A 25028-nucleotide genomic window follows, 5' to 3' on the forward strand; every position below is an offset into this window, starting at 1 on the left:
TGCGTCCTTAGGTGTTGAGCCAGGAATTAAAGTTGACTGTTTCTTCTTGTTCGGTTCTGAATCATGCTGGGTAATAATTTTGACTTTCTTACCAGGGGTAGAATTATTGTTGGTGATAGGTTTAGAGTTAGGGGATGCGGAATCTTCCCTCTTACGTTTGTCCTTCCTGGACTGGTTGGAGGCGCCTTTGTTCCTTTTCACCTTGGTTTTCCAGGCCAGAGTTTCAATGTCAACTATGCGTTCTTCCTCATCCGAATCGGGTAATACAAATGTAGTTGTGTCCATATTCTCCTCATCATTTAACGTAGGTTTTAAGGTTGATTCACTGTTCATAGGATTGCTATTATTGGAATTATTAGCATTAATATTTGAGTTGAGATTAGTTTGAAGTAGGTTAATTTTTTCTTCCAGAATTCTAAATTTAGCATCTGTTTCTTCATCTTTTTTAGCTTGATCAGCTTTAACTGATATAAGTTCGTGTCTAAAATTATTTGTCTCATCAATTGATTTCTGAAGAGCATTAGATAGTTTGTTTGTGAGATTTTTATAATCAAGAAGTGCTTTTACAGTGTCATTTCCTAAGTTATCTGTAGGTATAAGGGTAGCAATAGCTTTGTTTGCTTCTAAAAGTACCTCATTATAGTTTTTACAATTAGAGTTAGTAGATGGAATTTGATTTAAAGTTTGTTCACTTGTGATGTTTTCAAGGTGAGGCTGAGGAATTTCACCTGATTGTAGCCTTATCACGTGTTTGTCCATGGTGCCACACCGACGTGGGCACCAGGGAGTTGGTCACAATACACTTATCACATGTCCTAAAGTTGCTTGGAGCACGATTTGGCACAATGATTTTAGGATACACTCAGTACTAGATTAGATAGGAGTTGAGATTAGAGAGAGCAGACGAGCGCAGGAACGACCGTCACGGATCACGCCGATTACGCGACTGACCTTTTTTTTTTTCTGAAGCATAAGAAACCGTGTCCATGAAGAAGCAGTTAAGTAGAAAAACAACGCACCGCGGAAAAATAGCGTCCTCAGAAGTATTAAGGTCCGGCTCAAATCAATGCCCCCCCCCCCCCCCCAAAAAAAAAAAGCTAATCCATTTTTTTTTCCCCACTTATCTGCTTCTTCGTGGACACGGTTTGTTATGCTTCAGAAAGAAGATTAATATTTCTTGCCTAAAACTTACTACTCCCTCCCGATGAGCGATCCTCGGAAATGTTCGGTATAACGAATTTTAATGTCGCAAAGAAGGGCTCCGCGTGCTCCAGATTTCGAGTGCAGCATATTTTTTTTTATTTTTTTATCGAAAGTGCGATGTTTAAGAATTTTTTTGGCGGAGAGTTTGGTTTGATACAGCAATTCCATTGGGCGTGGAAAATTTTTGAAAAGAGCATGAAAAAAATGTTTCAAACTCTGTCAATCACTGAAAAATTGTCCGATTTACATTCGGTTTGGACAGGGTGGCTTGTTTTTTTGCGTAGAATTGATTCCTGAATAAAAAAGTAGGGGTGCAATTTGAAAAGTTCTACTTACGGGTGGGGCACCCCCCGCCCCGCGCCCCTCCCGCGGTTTGGGAAAATGTCGAATACGCCAAAAGGTGTCCCCTTCGATATAAACAAACACGTCTTTTACCGTTTTTCGAAATTCCGACGCGTTCGGCAGATATCCAAGGTGGCTCGTTTTTCGTGAGACACCCTGTATAAATCGATACTTGACTTACTATACCGCGCGTTTTTTAAATGTTTGTCACATCGTTCCGCTATTTCAGCCGCCTTATTGTACCTAGATGTCTTTCATGGAGTAGGAACAGTTATTTTATCCTCATATTTCGCTTTTTTGACCCAGTAAACCTAGGAAAAGATACCTAACACGCCATCTTGGATTTCGGGCTCCCTAAGAGATCACAGATAATTTTGAACAACATGACTCTGAATTCTACAACCAAAAGTACATGGAAGTCGATACCTATCATGACGTAACTTGATTATTACAAGTTGTTGACCCTCAGTGTTGGCCATTTTTGCCGCCATTTTTGGGCCTGGAGCCCCTCCGTGCCCCAATAATGTAAATTTAACTTCATTTTCGGATTTTACGACCCAAATACTATAAAGGTAGACACCCTACTCGGCACTTAGAGGAGCACTTGTCCCTTACACCGTTTTTGGCCCAAAGGCCGCCATCATGGAATTTGGGGTCTCGAAAATGGTCTAAGTGAATCTATGACTGCAGGTTTGAGTTCTACGACCAAAAATACAATCGTCACCTCAGTCGGCCAATAGGGTTATCCCCACAGGGATTATTTTGGTCGCCATCCTGGATAGGGGGCGACTTTTTGAAAATTGAGAATGACAACATCGGAATTCTGTTTCTGTACATCAAGAGAAAGAGATTAAGACATCTCCCACACTTCTATCACTATTAGTGCCACGGGACCCTACAAATGAACATTTGCCTGTACTATCTCCAGAGGGGGAAATTTTAAAAAAAATTAAATAATTTTTGGGTGACTCAGACCATGCCGTTCGATGCCTGAAAAGATGAGGCAATTTCATTCCAGGCCCAGTTTTAATGGCAGATGAAAGGAACAACTAACCTCTTATCCACTCTGTTCCAAGGATCAAAATTTTTTGGTCAAGTAGCCCCGTTTGCCTACGTAGTATATTAGGGTGTTTCGTTTTTAGACAACCATCTCAAAACCTTACTCCCGGGCTTTTTCCCATTCCTTCTGGTCCCCAAAAGACAATCCTGAAGTTTCAGCACCATAGCTGAAGTCTACAGTTTCCCCCAAAGCTATGAAAATTTTGGGAGCAATTACATTGGTTTAAATGGGGAGAAAATAGGCTGATTCGCGGAACTACGTTTCTTGGTCGAGATCGCAACTTTGCGGATCACGTTGGCACTGGTCTAGATGCAAGTTCTAACATGTTTGCATTTGCTTTCATTGCATATCAGAGTTTTCTTCAACTTCCCGGCTCAGTGAAGCCAACATTGTCTAGCGTTAATGACACGTGTTCTCGTTTGGTGCAATGAGTTCGCCCGCGGAGCTGAAACAAGAGCAACGCTATGCCATCCGTTACTGTGTTTACCAAGGTTTAACTGTCTCTGATACCGTGAAAGAGATATTAGTTGCTTATGGAGAAAATCGACTTGGGGAGAGCACCATTTATCGGTGGCATGCAGCTTTTTCCGAGGGTCGCGAGTCGGCAGCTTTGTTTCCGCATGGCGGCCGGCCGTCAACTTCTGCGGCGGAGGAAGAAAGTGTCATTAACGCTGGACAATGTTGGCTTCCCTGAGCTGGGAAGTTGAAGAAAACTCTGATATGCAATGAAAGCACATGCAAACATGTTAGAACTTGCATCTAGACCAGTGCCAACGTGATCCGCAAAGTTGCGATCTCGGAACAACAGTTCAGACAAGGAAAAAAATACTCAAAAATCCTGTAGGGTTATATTTTACACGGCTCCAAAAAATTGTTGTAACTCAGCGAAATTTTGACCAAAATAGCAAATCTTGGGCTCGTTAGATAGCTAAGAATATGAGCTACAACCTCCCGTAAACCGCGTTTCAATAACTATTATTGTTTTTGAAATACAGACTTACTCTCAGTTGTTTTGGAACAGCCTATGTATCTCATAAATTGTAATAAAATAATGTACAAGAGTTGTTTTCATCCCTTCAGAACTATTTTCGACCATTTACTTTGTTGCCAAAATCACTCAAGTGCAGAACATGATATACACTAATTTCCTTCCAGTTTCGAGTAAATTTTGGCAACAGTGTAAATGGTCGAAAATAGTTCTGAAGGGATGAAAACAACTCTTGTACATTATTTTATTACAATTTATGAGATATATTAGCCTCCTCAGCTTCGGAGGGCCTGTTTTGAGGTTGATCAAAAACTGTCAAATGCTATCATTTTGCTGCGCGCAGCGCCTCCAAACTAACTGCACCGTGACCCCCCCTCCCCCATCTCTGGGTCAAAAGTGGAATTTTCTCATTCAAAATAGGCCTCTGGACGACTTCTCAAGAGATGGTCAGGTTTGAAATCATTTTGGCGCATTTTACGACCGAGAAACGTAGTTCCGCGAATCGGCCTATTTTCTCCCCATTTAAACCAATGTAATTGCTCCCAAAATTTTCATCGCTTTGGGGGAAAGTGTAGACTTCAGCTATGGTTCTGAAACTTCAGAATTGTCTTTTGGGGACCAAAAGGAATGGGAAAAAGCCCGGGGAGCAAGGTTTTGAGATGGTTGTCTAAAAACGGAACACCCTAATAGTATTTACCAACATATGAAGCTCATCTGAATGTTTTTTGGAGAAGAATAATTGCCTTACCTTTCTGAAGAATCCATGCCCTTGTTCATCTAGGTTTTGCTGCTGAAGCTGAAAATTACCCCAACTTTTTTCAACACGGTTGGAAAATCGAGTGTTTAAAAAAGGGGAGGGGGAGGTTCAGAACGGAAAAATTCGTTTTCTCCCAAAAGCTATTCCTTCTGCAACTGCTTGTGTTTTTCTTGACCTATTCTATCTCAGGATGTGCACGATTTGCGACATTGTCAAACTCCTGGTTCATTACTTTAAAGAGAATACTCACCATCCTTCTTACATCCTATATGACTAACATATTTATAACATGGGTATGTTCCAACAAACAATGTGGAACTGTCAGATGCCAAGTCAAGGTGTTATGGGAGTCATTCCATGCCAGATCAACCGGACCAGTTCACCACCCGTCTCGGAATTGTACGATTTTTTTTTTTTTTTCTCATTCAGTAGGTCAACGTAAGAAAAAGTTCAAATTTTTAGCCCATAATACCCAGGAGGTCTTAAGAAAAAAATTATCAAAGTTTTGATGATTTTTGAAAAAATGCATGCAACTTGAGTTTTCTGAAGTCAAGATACCGTTGCAGGCCCTCACAAACGACTTGAGATAGTTGAGCCACGTCAAAAAGATGCAACATTGAATGATCTTTGAAAGAGGTTCAGGAAATTTTTACTGTCCGACCGACCCTCCCATCCGCTCCGATGGAAAATAGTCAAAAAGTTTGATTTTTCCGGCTTTTTCAAGCAATTTCCACTGAAAATTGACATTTGAACCCACAAAATGCCGGACAGTCATCAATTTTATTCGTAGCCGTTAAGATTATACTTTAAGGATTATTATAAGAAAAAAATTGTACATCCTCCGCGCCTTCTTTGCTACTCTCATTTTACTGAACCTAGTTATTACCGCAAAAATGGAAAATCAATAAAATGAACTTTGAACTTGACAAATGAATAAAATAAATATATATTTGACCGCTGTTCCACTCACTCATAGTTTGGGTCCACGAAACATTTTTTCTCATATTATTCATACTCTCGGCGACCTGTGAACAAATTTTTAGCCAGATACCTTTAAAACTCAAATTTTTACTGAGATTTTTCGAAGGACAGGCACAGCTTTATTAGTGATCCTAGAAATGCATTTTTTCATGCATTTATCAAAATTTTGATAATTTTTTCTTAAGACTTACTGGGTATTTTGGGCTAAAAAGTTGGACTTTTTTTTACTTTGACCTACCAAATTAGTAAAAACAGATATCTTGCTAATCAGAGATGAATGGTGAACTTTTGTCATTTTTTTGGTTGATTTGGAATGGAATGACAGACTAAATTTGGAAGTGGAGTTAGAAGTGATGTATACTAGAACTGAAAAATATATTCTCTAGATGTTTTGTGGAAGTATGAAGTCATAATAACGAATGAATAATTAGACTTATGATTCTACAGTCCCATATTTACCTCTCTATTGGCGGCATCTATGTCGACAAAATTTTCCTGGTTTCTTCACCTGCATTAACTACTTGCTTCTCATTTTTACAGCGCACAGGAGGCAGGCTGCCCTGAACGAATTACAAAGGCTGAAAATTGAACGCTCACTACGCCCTAATGTAGTTGACTCATGTTACTTGAAAGAACGAGGCTCTTTGACTGTTTCCGAGATCACATTGCCGATCAAGATGGACGCCATCAAGAGTGCAGCTCGAGGTGATCTATCATTATAATATATAATGCTGTAAGCCCTAGAGGACCTGTATACGGGAGAGTATTGCCATCTCAATCTTTATACTACAGAAAAAGTGTACCGCTTTCTGATTGGTTGACTATCATGGAGCCCCAAAGTTGGCCCAATGTAACAAACCCCAGCCTCCGTTCCTAGTTTGGCTGAATGTAAACAAACAAGATGACGAAAAAGTTCTACAAAGTTCTACAAAGTTCTAGACGTGATTTTTGGTGTGATAGAATTTTTTTACATCCAACTTCTGAATTGAGTCTGGATCGAACGTAGATAAATATTTTTGCCGAAAATGAACTTTTGAGTGTGATTATCATTCATTTCTCAGCCGATAATGCGTGTTCCTCTGAGTCGGGTTTGTTTACTTTGGGCCAACTTTGGAGCTCCATGATAGCCTATAACTGATTAACCAATCAGGTTGCGGCACAGAGATGGCAATACTCTCCCGTATACAGGTATTCTAGTAAGCCCAATCCTTCGGGTCAAAATTCAGCGGGGATCGCCGCACAGTGCAGCCCTCTGTGGACAAAAATCCAAGATTCTAAACTCTACATTTAAATATTTTTTTCGGATATTTGTCATCTTCATGATATCCCTGACTCACAATGATGGTTCATTTTCGAATTTTTGCCCATAACTAGTTCAAATTTAGGTAGAATGTGGGCAGAAAATGGGTCGAGAATCACTGGTCCATAAGAGATACACGGGAATAAAGCATCAACTTCAAATGAAGATTTCTCGCTTGAAATGCAAAATGCTCAGCATGCTCGCATGCGTCATGGGCGCTCTGACCTTGGTACTTGTTTTGTGTTTATACTATCATTATGGCTAATGCTCTTGATACTATACACTTCTCGAGGTAGAAGTTCTGATCAATGAGATACACAAGTACAGAATCATCTACAATGCCGGTTTTTCGAAGCACAAGATCAACATTTAACGTGAAGTCGCCTGGCGTACAGTATCTGAAAAGTTGGAGAAGTATTGTACTACTGTACATTTCAACAATTTGTTTGTCTTTCTTATTGTTTTGAAGTCAGCTTAGCAACTTTTGACTATGCTTTGTATACAAAGTTTTTAACATGAGACCCCTAAGCATAAAGCTTCCGTCGTTTCGTCCGCGACGAGGTGTTTTCAGTGGCAACGGTCTTGACGAATTCGCCACGTCCTTGAAATTCCTTGCGTCGGCGTAGAAATCGCTCACGAATTTCGCCCGCCGAAATTCGCATGACGAACTTGAGCTGAACGGCGGAAGCGTAGTGCATCGTCGTTGTCTTGGCGTGATTTGGATGTTTTCATTCATGGAGAATCTGTGTGTAAAGCTTGGGCGTCCGGCAAGGCATTGGCATGTTTTTCGCGACCCCTCCGCGCGGCGCATCGAGCGGCGTCAGGTCGATGTTTGTGATGAGGAAATGCAACTAGCTTCACGGTACACATCAAAAATGTAGTGGAGAAAACGGCGAGAACCAATAGAAGTCTAGCTGGTCTGATGCCCAACTTAAATGGACCAAAAGCTGCCAAGAGGAAACTACTGCAAAGCGTGAACACGTTACATACGCTGCTCCAGTGTGGGCGACCGAAGCTACCAGTAAAGTTACTGTGATGGAAGAGCTCAAGAAAGCACTGCAGGCCATCAGTGGCTATTGCACTGTGTTAACGGAGGCGATGTAGGTTATTTCCAGATCGTTACCGATCGATCTGCCTCTCAAGGAAAGAACAAAAATTTATCCAAGAAAACAGGCTGCAAAAAAGGGTGGGCTAAGAACGGACACGGAGACCAAGCAGTTATACCGCAGAATTGCCAACGAGGAGCGAGCACGATCCTCGGCCGAATGGCAACGTAAGTAGGAAGCTGACAGCGGAAAAGCCAACTGGACCAAATGGTTGATCCCACGGGTGGAGAAGTGGATAAGAAGAAAGGGTTTGGAAGTCAACTACCACCTGACACAAATGCTGACTGGCCACGGCTCTTTCAGGGCATTCCGTAAGAGAATCGGCAAATGTACGAGCGAGCTTTCCATTCTTTGCGGGGAACAGCTAATGGACGACGCGGAGCACACGCTCTTTCACTGCTCCAAAGCGAGAGAGGAGCGTGCGAGCTTGCTTACAAACTGGGCTTCGAAATCACACCGGAGAATCTGATTGAGCTCTGTGCGTTAGAGGAGGCGGGCTGGTCCCTACTAAGGCAGGTGGTCCAGCAGATTTTCAAGCGGAGAGAGGACAAGGAGAGGCAGCAAGAAATGGACAGAGACCAGGAATGAGCCGGACCGATGTAGAACGAGACTATGTGCCAGGAACACAGATACGTTCCAACTGAGTCTGGGCCATCTTGCTCTTGCCAGTGGTGCTTGTGGTGGAAAAGATTTTCTGTTTCTTTAGCATGTAATGTAGGCCTTCCGCCATCGACCTGTCTCTCAACGGTAGCAAATTGTAAAAAAATGAAAAAAAAACAAAACAAAACAAATGCAACTGAATCGTGAGTTGGGAAATAATCCGTAAGTGCAGCCGTCTATGTTTAAATTCATTCACGGCAAGTGTTAAGAGATAAATATTCAACAATGGGTGTAAGCGTATTGCCGCTAGCTGGAAACTCCTCAAATAAATTGTGGGTAGCTTTTTAAAACATTGATTAAAAATGAGATGTAAAAAATGTGCATAAACTTTGCAATCAGAGATAAATAGGTACGCTCTCTTTCGCATGCACTCGTTGGCATTTGAATCCATTTTTCTCTTTTTGGACATGGTTGTATGGCCAAAGACTAGAACAGGTGCCTATTGTGGTGGCCCGAAACAGGGCCGTTGGAAGGGGGCAAGTCGGCCGGCTGCATGAAGTTCGCGTGCTGGATGTGAGATAGGTCCCGCGTGACTGACGGGTGCGGAGTGACTTGAGATGGTGAGCCCACGGCTATTATAGCCGTGGTTGAGGCTGCGTCAACCAATCAGGAGTGAGCGTGAGATGCATCGCCAGAGGTGAGCAATGATTGGCCGCCATAGTTGTTCTACGAGTTGGAAATGCCGCCACAGTTGTTCTACGAGTTGGAAATGCCGCCAGGGATGTCACTAAGCGGTGCATTTCTTCACTTTAAAATCTACTTCATTACTATTTTCCATATCAGAAAAGAGAAAAATACTGGGAAATTAGCTCTTTAAGCTCTCTCAGATGAAAAAATAAAAAAATTGCGTGCAAATTCTCCATTGTCATCATATGGGTTGCTCATTTCAGCTTTGATGTTACAGAAAATACTGTTATTTAAACTCAAAAAGTGAATTACTGAATGACGGAAGCTCAAAAACAATGTCAAAGCTGTTCCATTATCTTGCATTGAACTTGCCTATCATTGACAAAACTAAAGTATGAAAATACCGGTTCTGTCGAAGAATTATAATTTAAATTTGTTTTATACATTTCAAAACGCTCCTCTTGCATACTGTAATTACAGGGATCTATTCATTATCGAGATACCCTAACCTCTAGCAGGCGCGCAGATTGTTTTAGGCCTCAGCAATTTTCTGCAATCTGCGGTGTTTTGAAAAAAGGTCAACATAAAGCACTGATCCAAATTTTGTTGAATCTTTTTATTATTTCTGGATATGTGCCAAAGTTCCACTCATGTTAAAAATCTGAAAGTCTTTAAACAAAAAAAATTAATAAACAAATAATAAAAAAAACTCAGCCTCCGCCGTTTTTTGGGCTTGAAAGGACCCCACACACCCCTTCTGGGAAGCTGCACCATGAAGGAACGTTAATTTATCTATGTCATTCGATTCTCCTCAAGATGCTGATCTAAAGATATAATTGCACCAACTTTCTACGAAGCACCGTTTTCTCAAAAAACGGCCAAGAAGGTTCAATTATTCGGCGACAATGAATAAAAAAGAACAAAGCATTTGAGTATAGGCCCGATGTAAATTAGGAAAAAACGCAGCGAGTGTCCATCTTCTAATCTGTACTTGCCGACTCTGGGGCTACCCCCCTCCTCCCGCTCTCGACGCGTTCGTCGAAGTTCCCCTTATTTCCTTGTCGACACACAGCTGCTTTTCAATCGAGTACTGAAATGAGGAATCTTTCTGGCCTTTTATCGTCCAATAATTGAATCTTCTCGGCCGTTTTTTGCGAAAAAGGGTGCATCGTAGAAAGTTGGCGCAATTATAACTTTTGATCAGCATCTTGAGGAGAATCAAATGACATAAATAAGTTAAGGTTCCTTCATGATGCAGCTTCCCATGAAAGGTGTGCGGGGTCCTTTGGGGTTACTTCTGGGGAACTTGGTTACATGACTTTATCAGGCGAAATGGGACTAATACACACATTGTCAAATGCTGTGTGTACATGGCCTTGGTTTTTCTCTGTCTTGCACCAATTTCCCAAAGAAGTGAATTTTCCGGGAGAGGTACGTTTTGAAGGAAAATCTCAGGCACTTTAGAAAATAGGTGCATTAAAGAGCAAGGAACTAAAATCACTTTCGGACTCAGCGCACAAAATTATGTGAGAATCCACCATCTTATCCTCAGTGTGTGTGTAAAAAATGTTTTTTGTGGACTTGTGTTGTCCCAATTGAGCAACTTACAATCTCCCTTGCGGATGGAATTTGTAAAAGATATGGGAAAACAATCACTGACACATTTGATTAGTAGATCAAGACCTGCAACTTATCAAAAAATCAACTGATTCTACCGGGACCACTTTTCCCATGAGGAAAGACCGATGCCCTGACTCATTTTATCAGTGTAATTTGACACTCCTATCACCAGTGTTATTCAATGTCAAGTTACCAAATGCTTCAACGGCTTATTAATTTGATGAAGGCTGGGTGTGGAACAGCCGACAAATTATTTTTTCAAGTCCCATCACATTCAGTGGGTTATTATTCACCTGCAAAGGATGCTCTGATCACTATCATTATCATTGAAATAATGTAAGTACTCATTAAAGTTCAAGAATGCCTTCACTGAAATTTTACATCTGATTTGAGAAAACCATACACAGTGATCATTTAGCTAAGTGATGGATGTTTTATCACTTGTTGATGGCAATGATCTGGTTAAAATTGAAGCGTACACTGTCACCTCACCACTCACCTGTCTCTGTTTCACCTCTCAATTTCTTACCAACTCACTTTTTTAATTTTTTTTTTCTCATTGTGAAATTAAAAATAATGCTGGGAACCCTGTAATTTTAACATTTCTTGTCACTCTGATCATTTGCTCGTTTGTATTTCTCATTGTCTGTTGTCTGATTTTAAAGCCAAACATGCAAAAATCTTTTCAGAATTGTTAATTAAAAGTTTTTTTCATTTTCTGTTTTTATCCTTTTTTCAGAGGAGAAATGTCATAATTTTGTTTGTCTACTCAAATGTGATGAGCATGTATTGGGGACGTCTTTGGTCACAGCTGCTGGTAAAAGTCTGCTGCAAAACTCCAGAGGAGCCATGTATCTTCGGTTTCCCGACAAACTCACATTTCCGGAGCTGTACTCGGATTTTAAAATAACCCTGGAAGTATATGATTTAATTGCCAGGAGCAAGGAAGTTTTACCACACGATATCAAGTATCATATTTCAAACAAGAAGGTATGCTAAAAATTCTCTTCTTCCGTGTCAAGAAATGATTTGTGTGTATTTTGCTCTCCAGTTTTTAGCCAGGGAATATGTTGCATGGTGTCAATTATCGCAACTTTAAATTGCGTGGCAACTTCTCTTCATGTATTCTGATATTATAATTTTTTTGCATTTAAAGAAAAATAGAGCCCAAGGCTGCATTCTGGCTGCATCTCGATATTCATTTCATTCCGAACTATGAAATTTTAATTTTTAAACTTAATGATGCTGAAACATTATTAGGAATTCGTCAAGGCTTTGAAAAAAAAAGATCTATCTTATACCTAGTAGGAACTTTTTAAAATTTACTCATCACATTGGCGTTTCAGACTTGAAAGGTTAACGTGATACAAGGTCTGTTAGATTAGAAACCGGATTTTGGTGATAACTAGCCCACAATGCGTCCAAATTAGGTTTCCTTGATTTTTACTGATAGCTGAAAATATCCTTAAGAATGCTGCGTTCACAAATTTGAAAAATCTTAACTAGTTTAGTTGATACGTGGCTTGAAGTAAGGCAACCTCATAGGTGTTTTGTGATTTTTATGTTTGACCGAACTTGTCTCTCTTTCTTCAGTCTTGCGCTACATTTTTCAACCCATAAGGATGATTGAAGTTTCGTCTCCATATCGTAGCCGTACACTCAAGTATTGTCACCGAAAATAATTATCCCATCCAAAATGTAGGATCATTGTTAGAATGTTGAAGCAGCTAACGGAAAATTGACATTCGGTTGGATTTATGTTCAACGGACAACGATGAAGGGGCAAGTGTACCTGAAACTCGATGCATGTCGACATATTCTATCAAAATTGTATGTACAGAGCCTTCAGAAATATTACACTGTTCAGCAAGCTTGAAATGACCATTTTCGAGCACTTTTGCCTGCGTTTTATCCACATGACAAATGTCAGTTGCCGTTGATGGTTGATTCCCGTGCTCCTCATCTTCGACGAACTTCTGACCAGTTTTGAATCGTTTAAACCCACTCAAAATAGTGAGAACAACTCATAAAATGATCTTGTTAAACTTTTCTTAGCATACCAAAAGTTTCGGTACAAGGTATACCGAGTTTAGAACAAAATTTAATGTTAAATCTTTGATCTTTCAGTGATCGCATGATGAAAATCGCTTAACGCACTTGACTTACTCGTATTAAAGATGACACAGAATAAACACTGATCAAAATAAACAAAATCTGTGAATCTAGTGTTCTTCAGTATGTTATCAGCTATCAGGAAAGTCCAAGGAAACCTAGTTCGGACGCACACTGGGCTAGGTATCACCAAAATCCGGTTTCTAAACTAACAAACCTCGTAGACTAGCCACGAGTGCTCTTCCCCCTATTTTTGGGATCATGAAATCTAAATTTGAAGTTTGCTGCCTTGTATCTATGAGGCGCTTTAGGCAAAATTGTAAAACGTTATCAAATTTCCGTTTTCCAGTTGTTTGATAATAACCTCTCATCTGATTAGAAAACAAACGTGCTTTACTCCTATTACCTTACTTACGAGGGGCATTCGTAAAGTAAGTTAATATTTGTCATATCTTCTAAACCAATGAAGATACGAGGTCTGTTCAATAAGAAACCGGATTTTGGTGATAACTAACCCACCATGCGTCCAAATTAGGTTTTCTTGGACTTTCCTGATAGCTGATAACATGCTGAAGAACGCTAGATTCACAGATTTTGTTTATTTTGATCAGTGTTTATTATGTGTCATCTTTAATACGAGTAAGTCAAGTGCGTTAAGCGATTTTCATTATGGGATCACTGATAGATCAAAGATTTAACATTAAATTTTGTTCTGAACTCGGTATACCTTGTACCGAAACTTTTGGTGTGCTAAGAAAAGTCTAACAAGATCATTTTATGAGTTGTTCTCACTGTTTTGAGTGGGTTAAACGATTCAAAACTGGTCAGAAGTTTGTCGAAAATGAGGAACACGGAAAACGACCATCAACAGCAACTGACATTTGTCACGTGGATAAAACGCAGGCTTAAGTGCTCGAAAATGGTCGTTTCGAGCTTGCTGAACAGCGTGATACTTCTGAAGGCTCTGTACATACAATTTTGATAGAATATGTCGACATGCATCGAGTTTCTGGTAAACTTGTCCTGTGATTGTTGTCCGGTGAATAAAAATTCAACCGAATGCCAATTTCCCTTTAGCTGCTTGTATAACGGTCGCAGCGGGTAGGGCCAAAAGGGCACTCTACTCCCAACTACCTCTCTCCTTTGGGGCGATCTTTTGCCTCCACCACCGTGGATTGATGGATGAGTTCCACGGGACTCGTTTTAGTAGATATGGGGGTCTTACCACCTACACAGGTCGACGACTCAGGATAGATGAAAGGACTAAGATACGATGGATGGACTACTAAAATGGATGATTTTATTTGACAGACTCTACAACTCAAATGATCTGATAACTACTTATTACTCAACACTCTAATCTAAACTCTCAACTCTAAACTCGACAACAATCACTCAACAAAAGGGGGGGGAGGGGTTCTCGACAAGGCGAGGGTCGCACTGAGTTTTGGGCTCGACGCAGTGAGGAGCAGCTTGGGTGACACCTCGGAGACTACTAAACTTTGAAGGTGGAATCGCGGTCGAGCTTACCATGGGACCCTCCTGAAAGTCCTTAGCTGTTGTTTCTCGTTTCCGGCGCTGTATGTTTACGGATTTCCACGTTCAGCGGAAAACCATGCTATCGCGCCGGACCTCTGACAAAACGGTAGATTTGCCCGCTTGCAGGGTGTTGGAAATCGCTGTTTTGTCCGAAATCCGGCGCGGTAGCGCGGCGCGCTGGCCTGATGTTTTGAGTTAGTGGCCGTTCACACTATGCTCAGGCGGAGTTTTCGTGGGAAATCCGGGGACTTCAGCAAGCCGGGGCAATGCCCCCGCTCCGCGGCTATCGCCCTCGCCGAAATCGCCATCGCCCCATGATCCGATCGTTATACCCCGCCCGCCTTAACCAGAGCGGCGCTTGCGGCGCTCGTAAAAGGGGGATGGCAACTTTCGGCGAAGGCGACGGGCGCGGCACGGGTGCCGCGCGCCGGTGGCATGGCGGTCCCCGTGGTCCGCTCGCCCGCTAGGTGTTGGGGCTCTGTTTACTCTCTTACTTCACTTTCGCCCTGTCGAGAACCCTCCCTCCGTTGTCTGCTCGTAGTTCTCTGCTTATTCTAAAAGGGGTCATTGAAGAGGGGGGGGGGGGGTTACATTGATTGGGCGGTTGATTTTTGCAAAAAAAAATTAAGTTTTCTGCTCGTGATCGGACTTCCTCGTCCGTGTGCGGGGGCTGCTCTCGGCGCTTGTGGTCCTCCTTGGGGTTGCAGTCAGCTAGGGCATAGGTCTTCTTGGTGATGTCGTCGACTTGAGAGCCAAGGGCTAGGGTGGCACCGCTTCCGCTGTGGGTGGCTCGTTCCTGTGGTTTATGGCCGTCGGTCTGTCAACACCAGGCTGGGCGTGCGGACGTGTGCTTGCTCGTAGTGGATGCTGCCGCTTGCCGTCAACGGGTGGTCATCGACCGGTGCTGCGCAAATTGGAGAGGGTGGCGCAGACCGCGCGGTCGGCGTTGGAATGACATCGTTGGACGGCGTCGCTAGCCGGCGGTGTGAACTGGGCTCTGTAGACTGTGACATGCGTGAGACGCGGACATCTCGCGTGATAAGTCGGCCAGAATGACAGTGTTGCACCAACAGAGACGGTGTCGGTTATGGGGCCGGACCTGTGAGCTGTGTTGCCGCTTGGCCAGGTTGTCGTCGGCGGCCTGCGAGTAGTTATGGCGCCTGTGTGCCCGTCGTGGCTGGATAGGGATTTGGAGCTGACTGCGTGTCCCGCTGAAGGATTCACTTGCGCCTGGAGCTGCCCTGGTTTCACGGATTTGGTCGTCCTCTCGAATTATCATTGTGCATGTAACATAAGAAAGAAGCTTGTTAAGTCGTGCTTTCTACCATTTAATGGGGAGTTCGATCCAAAAATTTTTTTTTTTTTTTTACGAAAATTTACACATTTTAATTGCTGGAATTCATATGAATTCGCATAAGCAGCGTAAGCAATGAATTGCAATGACGTCACGAATGAAATAAAACAGGATCAAAAAATTTGTCATTTGGTTTGTCACATGAAGGTTGCGGGATTTTATCATGACACGTAATTATCCCTACAGGATTATTGGGTCCATGAGCATGGAGTACTAGTAAATGAAATTAATTTAAAATTAGTAAGTAAAACTAGCAAATTAAATTAGCTAAAATTGAAAGTATGATTTACCAAGGGAGAAAATACACTGAAATGGGAAAATTTCGATTAAGAGTAGCATTATTTACAAAGAAAAATATCGCACCAGATTCGAGAAGCAATAGTGCTATACGAGGTCTGTTAGATTAGAAACCGGATTTTGGTCATAGGTAGCCCACAATGCGTCCAAATTATGTTTTCTTGAGCTTTTCTGATAGCTGAAAATATATTTAAGAACGCTACGTTCACAAATGTGACAAATCCTAATTAGCGCCGTTGGTATGTGGCTTGAAGTAAGGCAACCTCAAGGGTGTTTTGCGATTTTTATGTTTGACCGAACTTGTCTTTCTTTTTTCGGTCTTGCACTACATTTTTCAACCCACAAGGACGATTGGAGTTTCGTCTCCATATCGTAGCCGTACACTAAAGTATTGTCACCGAAAATTATCCTATCAAAAAATGTAGGATCATTGTTAGAACGTTCAAGCAGCTGAATAGGGAACATCAAAGGGAAATTGACATTTGGCTGGATTTTCGTTCAACGGACAACAAACAAGGTGCAAGTGTACCTGAAACTCGATGCGTGTCTACATATCCTATCAAAATTGTATGTACAGAGCCTTCAGAAATATTACTCTGTTCAACAAGCTCGAAACGACCATTTTCGAGCACTTTTGCCCGCACTTCTTCCACGTGACAAATGTCAGTTGCCGTTGAGGGTCGATTCCCATGCTCCTCATCTTTGACGAACTCCTGACCAGTTTTGAATCGTTTAAACCGATTCAAAACAGTGGGAACATCTCATACAATGATCATGTTAAACTTTACCTAGCATATACCAAAATTTTCGGTACAAGGTATACCGAGTTTAAAACAAAATTTAATGTTGAATCTTTGCTCTATCAGTGATCGCATGATGAAAATCGCAAAACGCACCTGACTTACTCGTATTCAAGATGACACAGAATAAACACTGATCAAAACAAACAAAATCTGTGAACGTAGCGTTCTTAAGTTTATTTTCAGCTATCAGAAAAGCTCAAGAAAACTTAATTCGAACGCATTGTGGGCTAGTTATGACCAAAATCCGGTTTCTAATCTAACAGACCTCGTATTCTGGTGAGAGTTACAAGTATCCAAGTTAGTGCGTCTTGCAACAAATTTATGACGAATTGTGCTTCCAGAAAGAGGCTATTCCGCGTACTTTAGCGCGCCTGTGCAGGTGCTGTCGCGCGGAATGCGCTGATACGCGTTTTCACAGTTGTCTGCTAGGCTGTGAGACCAACATGGGTTAAAATCAAGAGTCTGTTTCTCGCATCTCTCCACTCACGCGGACCACGATATTCGTCGCACAGTGGTGGGAGCGAGCGGGAAAGGTCGGTTACTACATTGCTGGTTGAGTAATTTTTAATTGGTTACTATTATTAGCAGTAGTGATTGTAGAAGTACGTAATAATATCATCTATCATTGTCTTCAATATCATTTAATACTAATCTAAAAAATAATTAATAGTATTGGTGGACTCCTCCTGCTTTCTTTGACCAGTGTGCGGCGAGATCGGCGGTCTATTGCATGGATGTGAATGCGGTGGTAATACATTAAACCTAAATTGTCAAAAAGAAAAAAAACAACTATGTTTTTTTGCCTAAAAAACTGTTAATTGCCTAAATTTAGGCTATTAATGGTTTGAGCTGTCATATAGAGATTTTGGATTAGCTATACTGTTCAACTGCGGCTTGCACTGACAGGGCCGACAGGGCTTGGCAGGGGGGGAGGCGAGGTGTGGCTCCCAGCGTGGTCTCCGCTGCGAGTGGACAAACTGGTGGATCAGCGAATTCTGCATCCAATTGGACGCTGCTGTTGCACTCGGTAATGTCCCATAAGTGCGTCTCTCTCTGTTCCGCGATGCTCGAGAGACCTGGATCCTGTCTATAGTGCAATCCTCGGCCGCGCTATACTGCCCGTCTGCGGCTCACATTGATGCGTGGAACTTACTATTTACACAATACCACACATTACCTTACAATACATTAAATTAATTTTATTTACAATTACTTGTACCGCTCTCTGCGTGAGGTGTAATTGGACTTCACCCTGCAAGTTAGAACTACAGATTCTAGCCTGGATTATAAACAACATGTCTGTCGGTATATTACCTATGCACATAGGTGTTTTTCCTGAAGGGCCAGAATTTACACTTCCTATTGCAGAATGCAGTCCATTTATCGCCAAATCGCGTAACTCTCATACTGTTATTCGCTTCGGTAGTCATACAGTTGACTTATCAGTTAAGCAGATTTTCGGACTAGAGTGCCACAATTTTTTACTTATAAGCTAGCCCATTTGCAAAAAAAATTTACCACGTCAATACTGAATTCTGTGCTTCTTATTCTGCCGTGCTAAGGAAGAACGTCGCACGGTTCCCCCGTCGTTGCCAGCTATCTTCGTCAATTAGTAACGAATTTACCGGGGAGCTTGTTAAAAAAAAAAATGAGCATGAGTTTCTCGGCGACGGCAACTCTCGACTGGCCGTACGGCGTTTTTGCCTGACGCGGCAGTATTTCTGCAATGCCTTTTTCAGGTTTCGTGAAATATTTAATGGATATGCCGTAGGCAATTAGCGAAATCAGGCATCTTGCCACATGACTAGGCAACTAGTCTAATATAAATAGATGTTTTTATTGTTTAATTATTTTTTAATGCCTGATTTTGTCCCTAATTTTAGACAAAATAATTTATTGCTCCTGCAACAAAAAATTCCAGTATAAATTTGCTCCCACAATAGTATTTTGGTCAAGTTTTGTTGCCCTGAAGAGGCATTTCATTCAACATAAAAAAAAAAAAAAAAAAAAAAAAAAAAAACACATAACATTTCAACATTTAAAAATATAAGGAGCAATGAGGGATGGACAAAAGGACTTCGTAAGTTTGAAATTTGATTAATTATTCTACCAAAATTTGGGGGAAATCGAGGGCTCTTCGCCATAAATCCCTAAACCTTTGTAGGCCGTCAAAATTTGACTGCTTCTCGCATTCTTGCGATAACTTAAATCTATACTGGCTGTGCGATTTCGCGCATATTTACAATTGATCTCCTACATTGATACGATTGAAACATAACTTTAAATTTTTCTCTAAAATTTTCTGATTAAAGGGACCATATCCCCGAACATATCATTTACATATCCCCGTTAACAGACAGGGGCTACATCAACATTACATTTACATTTACATTCCGGGTAGGGTTGGCGATGTTTTCGAATAAATGGATTTCGGGAAATCGATTTGCTTTTCGGCAGAATATCGATTCGATTCTAAAATCGGATGGGAAAAAACCGATTTAAGGTAAAATCGATTTTTTCCCATCCGATTCCAAAACACTTAAAAATCCACCTTCAACGCCAAAAACAAATCTGAATCTTGAAATGAACTTCGGGTTTAACAGAATTTAACGTGGAAAATTTCGATTTAAATTTGGCAACAGAAAAAATTGATTCGATTTTACCGATTATTTTTTTTTTAAAAAAAAATCGATTTACCGAAACAATCGATTTGATATCGCCAACACTAATTCCGGGGTCCTATGGCCGTTCAGCCCCCGTCTTTCGCCGGGCCCTGCAAAATTCAGAATCCGGGATTTTCGACTCCCACCGTTTCGTCCGCTAGTCTCACAAGAGCCGCGTTTCGGCCGTGTGGTTATCTGGAGAGTTGAACTGACATATTACCGCGGAATTTTATTAAAAACTAAGGTGGCTTCGAGAAAGGGAATTTTAACACAGCAATGGAGGGCAATATGGATTGCATTTCGCAAAGAAGGGGCCCACTAGCGCCGCAATGCTGCCGCGATTGCGCGACTTCTTTTGCCTTGGGTGAAAAGAAAATACCATTAATCATTAATAGCTGCTATTTTTCTCGCAAAACATTGTAATTTTTAGACAAAATTTACCAACTAAATTTCGGAGTTTTTCACAATTTTCGAAATTTTATTGCGAAGGATGAGGTTGCACAATCCCTGCATAACCGCAACGCCAGCGGCTCCCCCTTCCGCAAAATGCAATCCATATTTTTTGTGTAAGGTAGGATTTCTATGGCTTTTTAAGCTTTTTGTCCTGTGAAGTTCCGGGTGCATTCGGCTTTTCGGGGTTGATCGGCGCTAGGCTCTGACTAGGCGCCCTCTTCTACTTCCCTCGTTCCCCTCCTGCACGACCAGAATCTCGTTCAGTTCGAGTCCTCTCTGCTCCAACTGCTTGACGACCCTTGTTTGACTCCGTTGCTTCTTACAGATGTATGCTAGTGCTAAAGTTGTTGTGATAGCTAGTATGATCGTGACCGTGTAATGTGCCAGTTTTTGTGGCTCGGAGTTGTCCGCTAGAGTTTCGAGCTTCTCTTTCAATTCCTTCAATTCGTCGTCATTCAGTTGGAGGGTAACATCGTATGGTACTTGATGTAACTCGTATTCAATGTGTTTCACGTGGAACATGTTTGAATGCGTGAAGATCAACTTGTTTTCGAACGTCACCGAGTGTGCATTTTCTTGGGAGCAAATCGCTGGTCCAAGTATCTGAGTTTTAGCGCCGTTTTCCTCTTTATTCACCATTGCTGTGTTGTTCTGTGTCACTACTACAATTCCCTTGTCAAATATCATTTTGTCTGTTACTTCCTTGAAGAGGACATCCGTCAGGTCGGCTTCTGTGCACACAAAAAAGTCCGGTTGTTCGTCACAGTGTTCTACTGAGCGCAGTGACTCTTGCGCTACTTGCACTGGCCTGAATACTTTAATAGTGTCATCGTATCGTTTGGCTGCAATCTCAGTAGTTACCTTTTCGTTTCTGACGATCAATGGCACCGTGATAACTCCACGGAGGATGGAGCCATCGGACATCTTGATTTCTTCTAGGTCGAAACTTACTTCGGCGAGCAAATACAGCAGGTAGGGTGCTTGGGTATACAGGGTGTTGTGCAAGGGAGGGGAGTTCTCGATGAATGCGTGTAATTGCGACGGAGGTAGGAGTTTTGCGCTGAGAGTTTTAGTCCGGAGGGCTGCCATAATTTCGTCGAATTCGTTCAGCATTTGAGACTCTAATAGAATGATCCTGGTATAATTTTCTAGTTTACATAAATTTTCGGACATCAAGGTTGTTATTTGCTTCAGATCCCTTCTTATCGCTATGTAATTTTTGATATTTGCCTCTTTGTTTTCGACCGTTAGTTTTTCGAGGTAGCTGGTCCTTCTTCCGAGATCTTGTCGCAATTTTTCGATTTCTCCGTTCAGCTCCGCATATTTTAACTTTGCCCAAAGCATGGTAGCAAGGGTCGCCACTGATGATGACGTTGCCACCGCGCCTGTTATTAGTAAGGGAAGTGCGCGTTTTTGGCGGCTTTTCGCCTCGTAATTTCTGCTTGGAGGTGGGGTTCCCGCAGATCTAAACATCCCGGCGAGTACTGAGCTGTGGTATACCTCGTTGCATACCTTGTAGGGGTATATGAGGTCAATGACCAGTGGTATTGTTACTACTCCGTTTTTAAAGAGCGCTTGTTTGGTGCTATTAAAGGATATTACCGTTGAGTTCTTGATCGTAGTGCATGCCAGTCCGCCCTGCCACAGTGCCATTACGGCTGCGAGAATTGGCAACCCTGGTGCTTTCATCGTGCTTTGGTTACTGCGTGGCTTGCGCTGTACTATGAATTAGATTTTCCTTCTGCGATTCGGGATTTGCCGTTTAGTCCAGGTTCTCCTTTTCACCCTGCGCACAGAAAGATGATCATTTTTATTATATAATTTATCATATATTTTATTCTCCTCTTGGGGGGGGGGGGGGGGGGGTTCGTGGCTGGCTGCATCGCTCCGGCTGCTGAGCGTTCTCACGGCTTCCGCGTCTTTTGCTTCGCCTGCGTTTTTTGGTCTCATGTTCCAGATCTCCCTGGCTCCTGTGGCAGAGAGGAGCGGGGAAGCGGGGTGCAGTCGGTCTGCCCTGCAGCGCGGATGAAAGCGCTGACTTTGATTTCCTGCTGTCTGCCGTGATCTTGAAGATTTTTCCCAAGTGAACGGGGTCCCAGTTCGCTTTTTCATCTCGCGGTCGCTCGTCTCGAACTGTCGCGCTGTGCGTCCGGCTTTAACTTTTGGAACTTGTGAACTTTTGAGGTGACTGTGTCGTGGTATACTCATGCGGGATCCCCATGGGTTCCCTCGGAACGGGTTGTGCGAATTTACTTGGTATAGTTTGCCGCGTTCATTGCGCGCCTTCACGGTATGCGCCTACGTGGTATTTTCTTTCGCAAGTGCGCCATCGCGTCGAAGTAGTCCATCGGCCTTTCACTCCACTTCTGTTTTCTCGCCGAGAGGGTTGCGTACGGAGATTGGTTGCTTTTCGACTCGAACCTTTTTTTGAATTCTTCCTTGATTTCATTTAGCGTTTTGGGTTCCAGTTCTGCTTCTCTTCTGTCATACCAATCCCTTGCCGCTCCTGCTAAGAAGAAGGCGAGCACTCTTTTCATGTCAGCTTCATCCCATCCGTACGCTTTTCCCTCAGTTTCCAGGCGACGAAAATGGTCTGTAAGGTCTTCATTCCATTTTCCGCTGAAGAAGGGTAGTTTCAACTTTTCAAAGTATATCCGCACCATGTCGTCGTCTTCTTCTTCCTCTTCTTCCTCGCTTACTTCCGCTTCTTCTTCTTCCTCTTCTTCCTCGCTTACTTCCGCTTCTTCTTCTTCTTCCTCGCTTACTTCCGCTTCTTCGTGGTTGATCTCTGCTTCTGCTATTCGAAGATTTTTCGGGTTTTGTAGCTCGTTTGTGCGATTTGAATCCGCGGACTGGCTGTCGGATGTTTCAGAAGATATGGGCTTGTTTCCTCCGAATCGCGTCCCCTCGGGGCTGTTTGCTGTTGAGATTCCAGAATCTCTGAGGGTGGAAGTGCCGTATCCTTGTGCGTCGTTTGAACTTCTCGGGGTTTCTGCTGATGTGCTGGATTTGTGCTGGTGTCTGTCGATTATCCACTTCAGTGCAGCCCTGGCCTTTTCAACGGTTCCGTAGTTGTAGCAATAGTGTTTCTTTGCTAGTTCCCACTCGATCCTCTCTTTTGTAAGCTTGAATATTTCTGCTGGGTCTCCCCTTTCGTCGGTCTTGATTGCACGGTAGTTAGGTTCCGTTCCCTTCAGGCGTTCTTCGTATTCTTCCACTGATTTGTACTCTCTGACGTATGTGTAGACGTATGGCTTCTTCAACGGTTGCCTGGATGCCTCGTCGGTATCCTCTCCTAGCCGGACTCGTAGGAACTCAAGCAGAGTTGCTGCTGGGTAGGATTTTGTGAACTTCAGTACGTCCTCAAATTGTATATCCTCGTCTATCTTCACTCTTCTTTCCGTCCGCAAGAATGGTAGGATTTCTACGTAAGAGAGTTTGAAAGTGATAGCACCGATTACAAGGGTGAAGGTATGCATGGAGGATTCTTATTCATTTTCTACATGCCTCCTCATAGAATAGAGTTGATTCTGGAATACTGCGGGAGGATGCAGATGCTGGGAGGTAAGTGATTACCAAAATTAATTTTGCACAAATGGCCGAAAAAGGTGGAAAGTAAAAAAAATGAAAAGAAAAAAAAATTATTTTAACTCGTTAGATAAAAAAAAACGACGCTTAAGCTATGATTATTTAAACGTCCCTAGTTGACGGTTGTAAGCGCTCGCCCGGCTCGAGATTACAATTGTCAACTAGCGAGGTGAGGTTTATTTTAGCACTCAAAAAAAAGATTTAAAAAAAGACCTGTAAATGAGTAAAAAATAAATAAATAAATTTTCGTTAATTTTTAAAAAAAGTCTGAAAAACAGTTTTTAAAAAAAGTCTGAAAGTGGAAATTTTGATTAGGGTTAACACGGGGAACAAAAAAAGAGCAGGCAAAAATTGATTAATATCAAGATTGATAAAGGGGTACGGGCAACACTATAATTTTTAACTTTAAACTTAATCTTCCTTTTTTTTTAAAAAATTGTTCTCTAGCGTTCCGTGGGTATTTAAGTACCGTGATTAAATGGGAAATGAGAGAACCGATAAAAATCAAAACTGAATTCGGAGTTACTCGATGGAACAATATCAAGATAGAACTAAGAAAGAAAGAGAAAAAAAAAACTAAATTAAAATCTAAAGAGAAAACTAAAATCGGTGAAAAAGGAAGATAATGATAAAAAAAATTTCAAAAGGGTTTTCAAAGAAATGGAATGAAAATCGTTCGTAAGAAATGGTTAAACTTTGAAAGAAATTGCGAAAATTTTTATAAGAAAAAACTGAATGAACCAAAGTGAATTTTAAAGTTATTCAATAAACCAAATTTGAACACTTTGAAAGAAAATTTCGACAATTGTGATAAAATTTAAATTTTGAATTTTACCCTAAACACACACTAAAAAATTAAAGAAAAATTTTTTTTTTGGAGAGTCTCGCTTGGCTTAGTGCAAGGGGTAACCGGACTGAAAGCACTCCAGGGAGTTTAGCTTACTACCCGGCTAGCCTCCAACACTTATAACGGTCGCAGCGGGTAGGGCCAAAAGGGCACTCTACTCCCAACTACCTCTCTCCTTTGGGGCGATCTTTTGCCTCCACCACCGTGGATTGATGGATGAGTTCCACGGGACTCGTTTTAGTAGATATGGGGGTCTTACCACCTACACAGGTCGACGACTCAGGATAGATGAAAGGACTAAGATACGATGGATGGACTACTAAAATGGATGATTTTATTTGACAGACTCTACAACTCAAATGATCTGATAACTACTTATTACTCAACACTCTAATCTAAACTCTCAACTCTAAACTCGACAACAATCACTCAACAAAAGGGGGGGGAGGGGGTTCTCGACAAGGCGAGGGTCGCACTGAGTTTTGGGCTCGACGCAGTGAGGAGCAGCTTGGGTGACACCTCGGAGACTACTAAACTTTGAAGGTGGAATCGCGGTCGAGCTTACCATGGGACCCTCCTGAAAGTCCTTAGCTGTTGTTTCTCGTTTCCGGCGCTGTATGTTTACGGATTTCCACGTTCAGCGGAAAACCATGCTATCGCGCCGGACCTCTGACAAAACGGTAGATTTGCCCGCTTGCAGGGTGTTGGAAATCGCTGTTTTGTCCGAA

At 42.0% G+C, this 25028-nt stretch overlaps 1 protein-coding gene across 2 annotated transcripts in view; it reads left to right on the forward strand.

Moving 5' to 3' along the window:
* Positions 1–25028, forward strand: part of LOC109040333 (uncharacterized) — a 109635-nt gene that overhangs the window by 55677 nt on the left and 28930 nt on the right. For both annotated transcript variants that reach the window (XM_072296266.1, XM_072296267.1), the window contains 2 exons: positions 5872–6036; positions 11384–11634. In XM_072296266.1, the coding sequence (XP_072152367.1) occupies positions 5872–6036; positions 11384–11634 (416 nt within the window). The remainder of the gene's footprint in view (positions 1–5871; positions 6037–11383; positions 11635–25028) is intronic.

Source organism: Bemisia tabaci, chromosome 2 (assembly GCF_918797505.1).
Source record: "Bemisia tabaci chromosome 2, PGI_BMITA_v3".
Classification (NCBI taxonomy): domain Eukaryota; kingdom Metazoa; phylum Arthropoda; class Insecta; order Hemiptera; family Aleyrodidae; genus Bemisia; species Bemisia tabaci.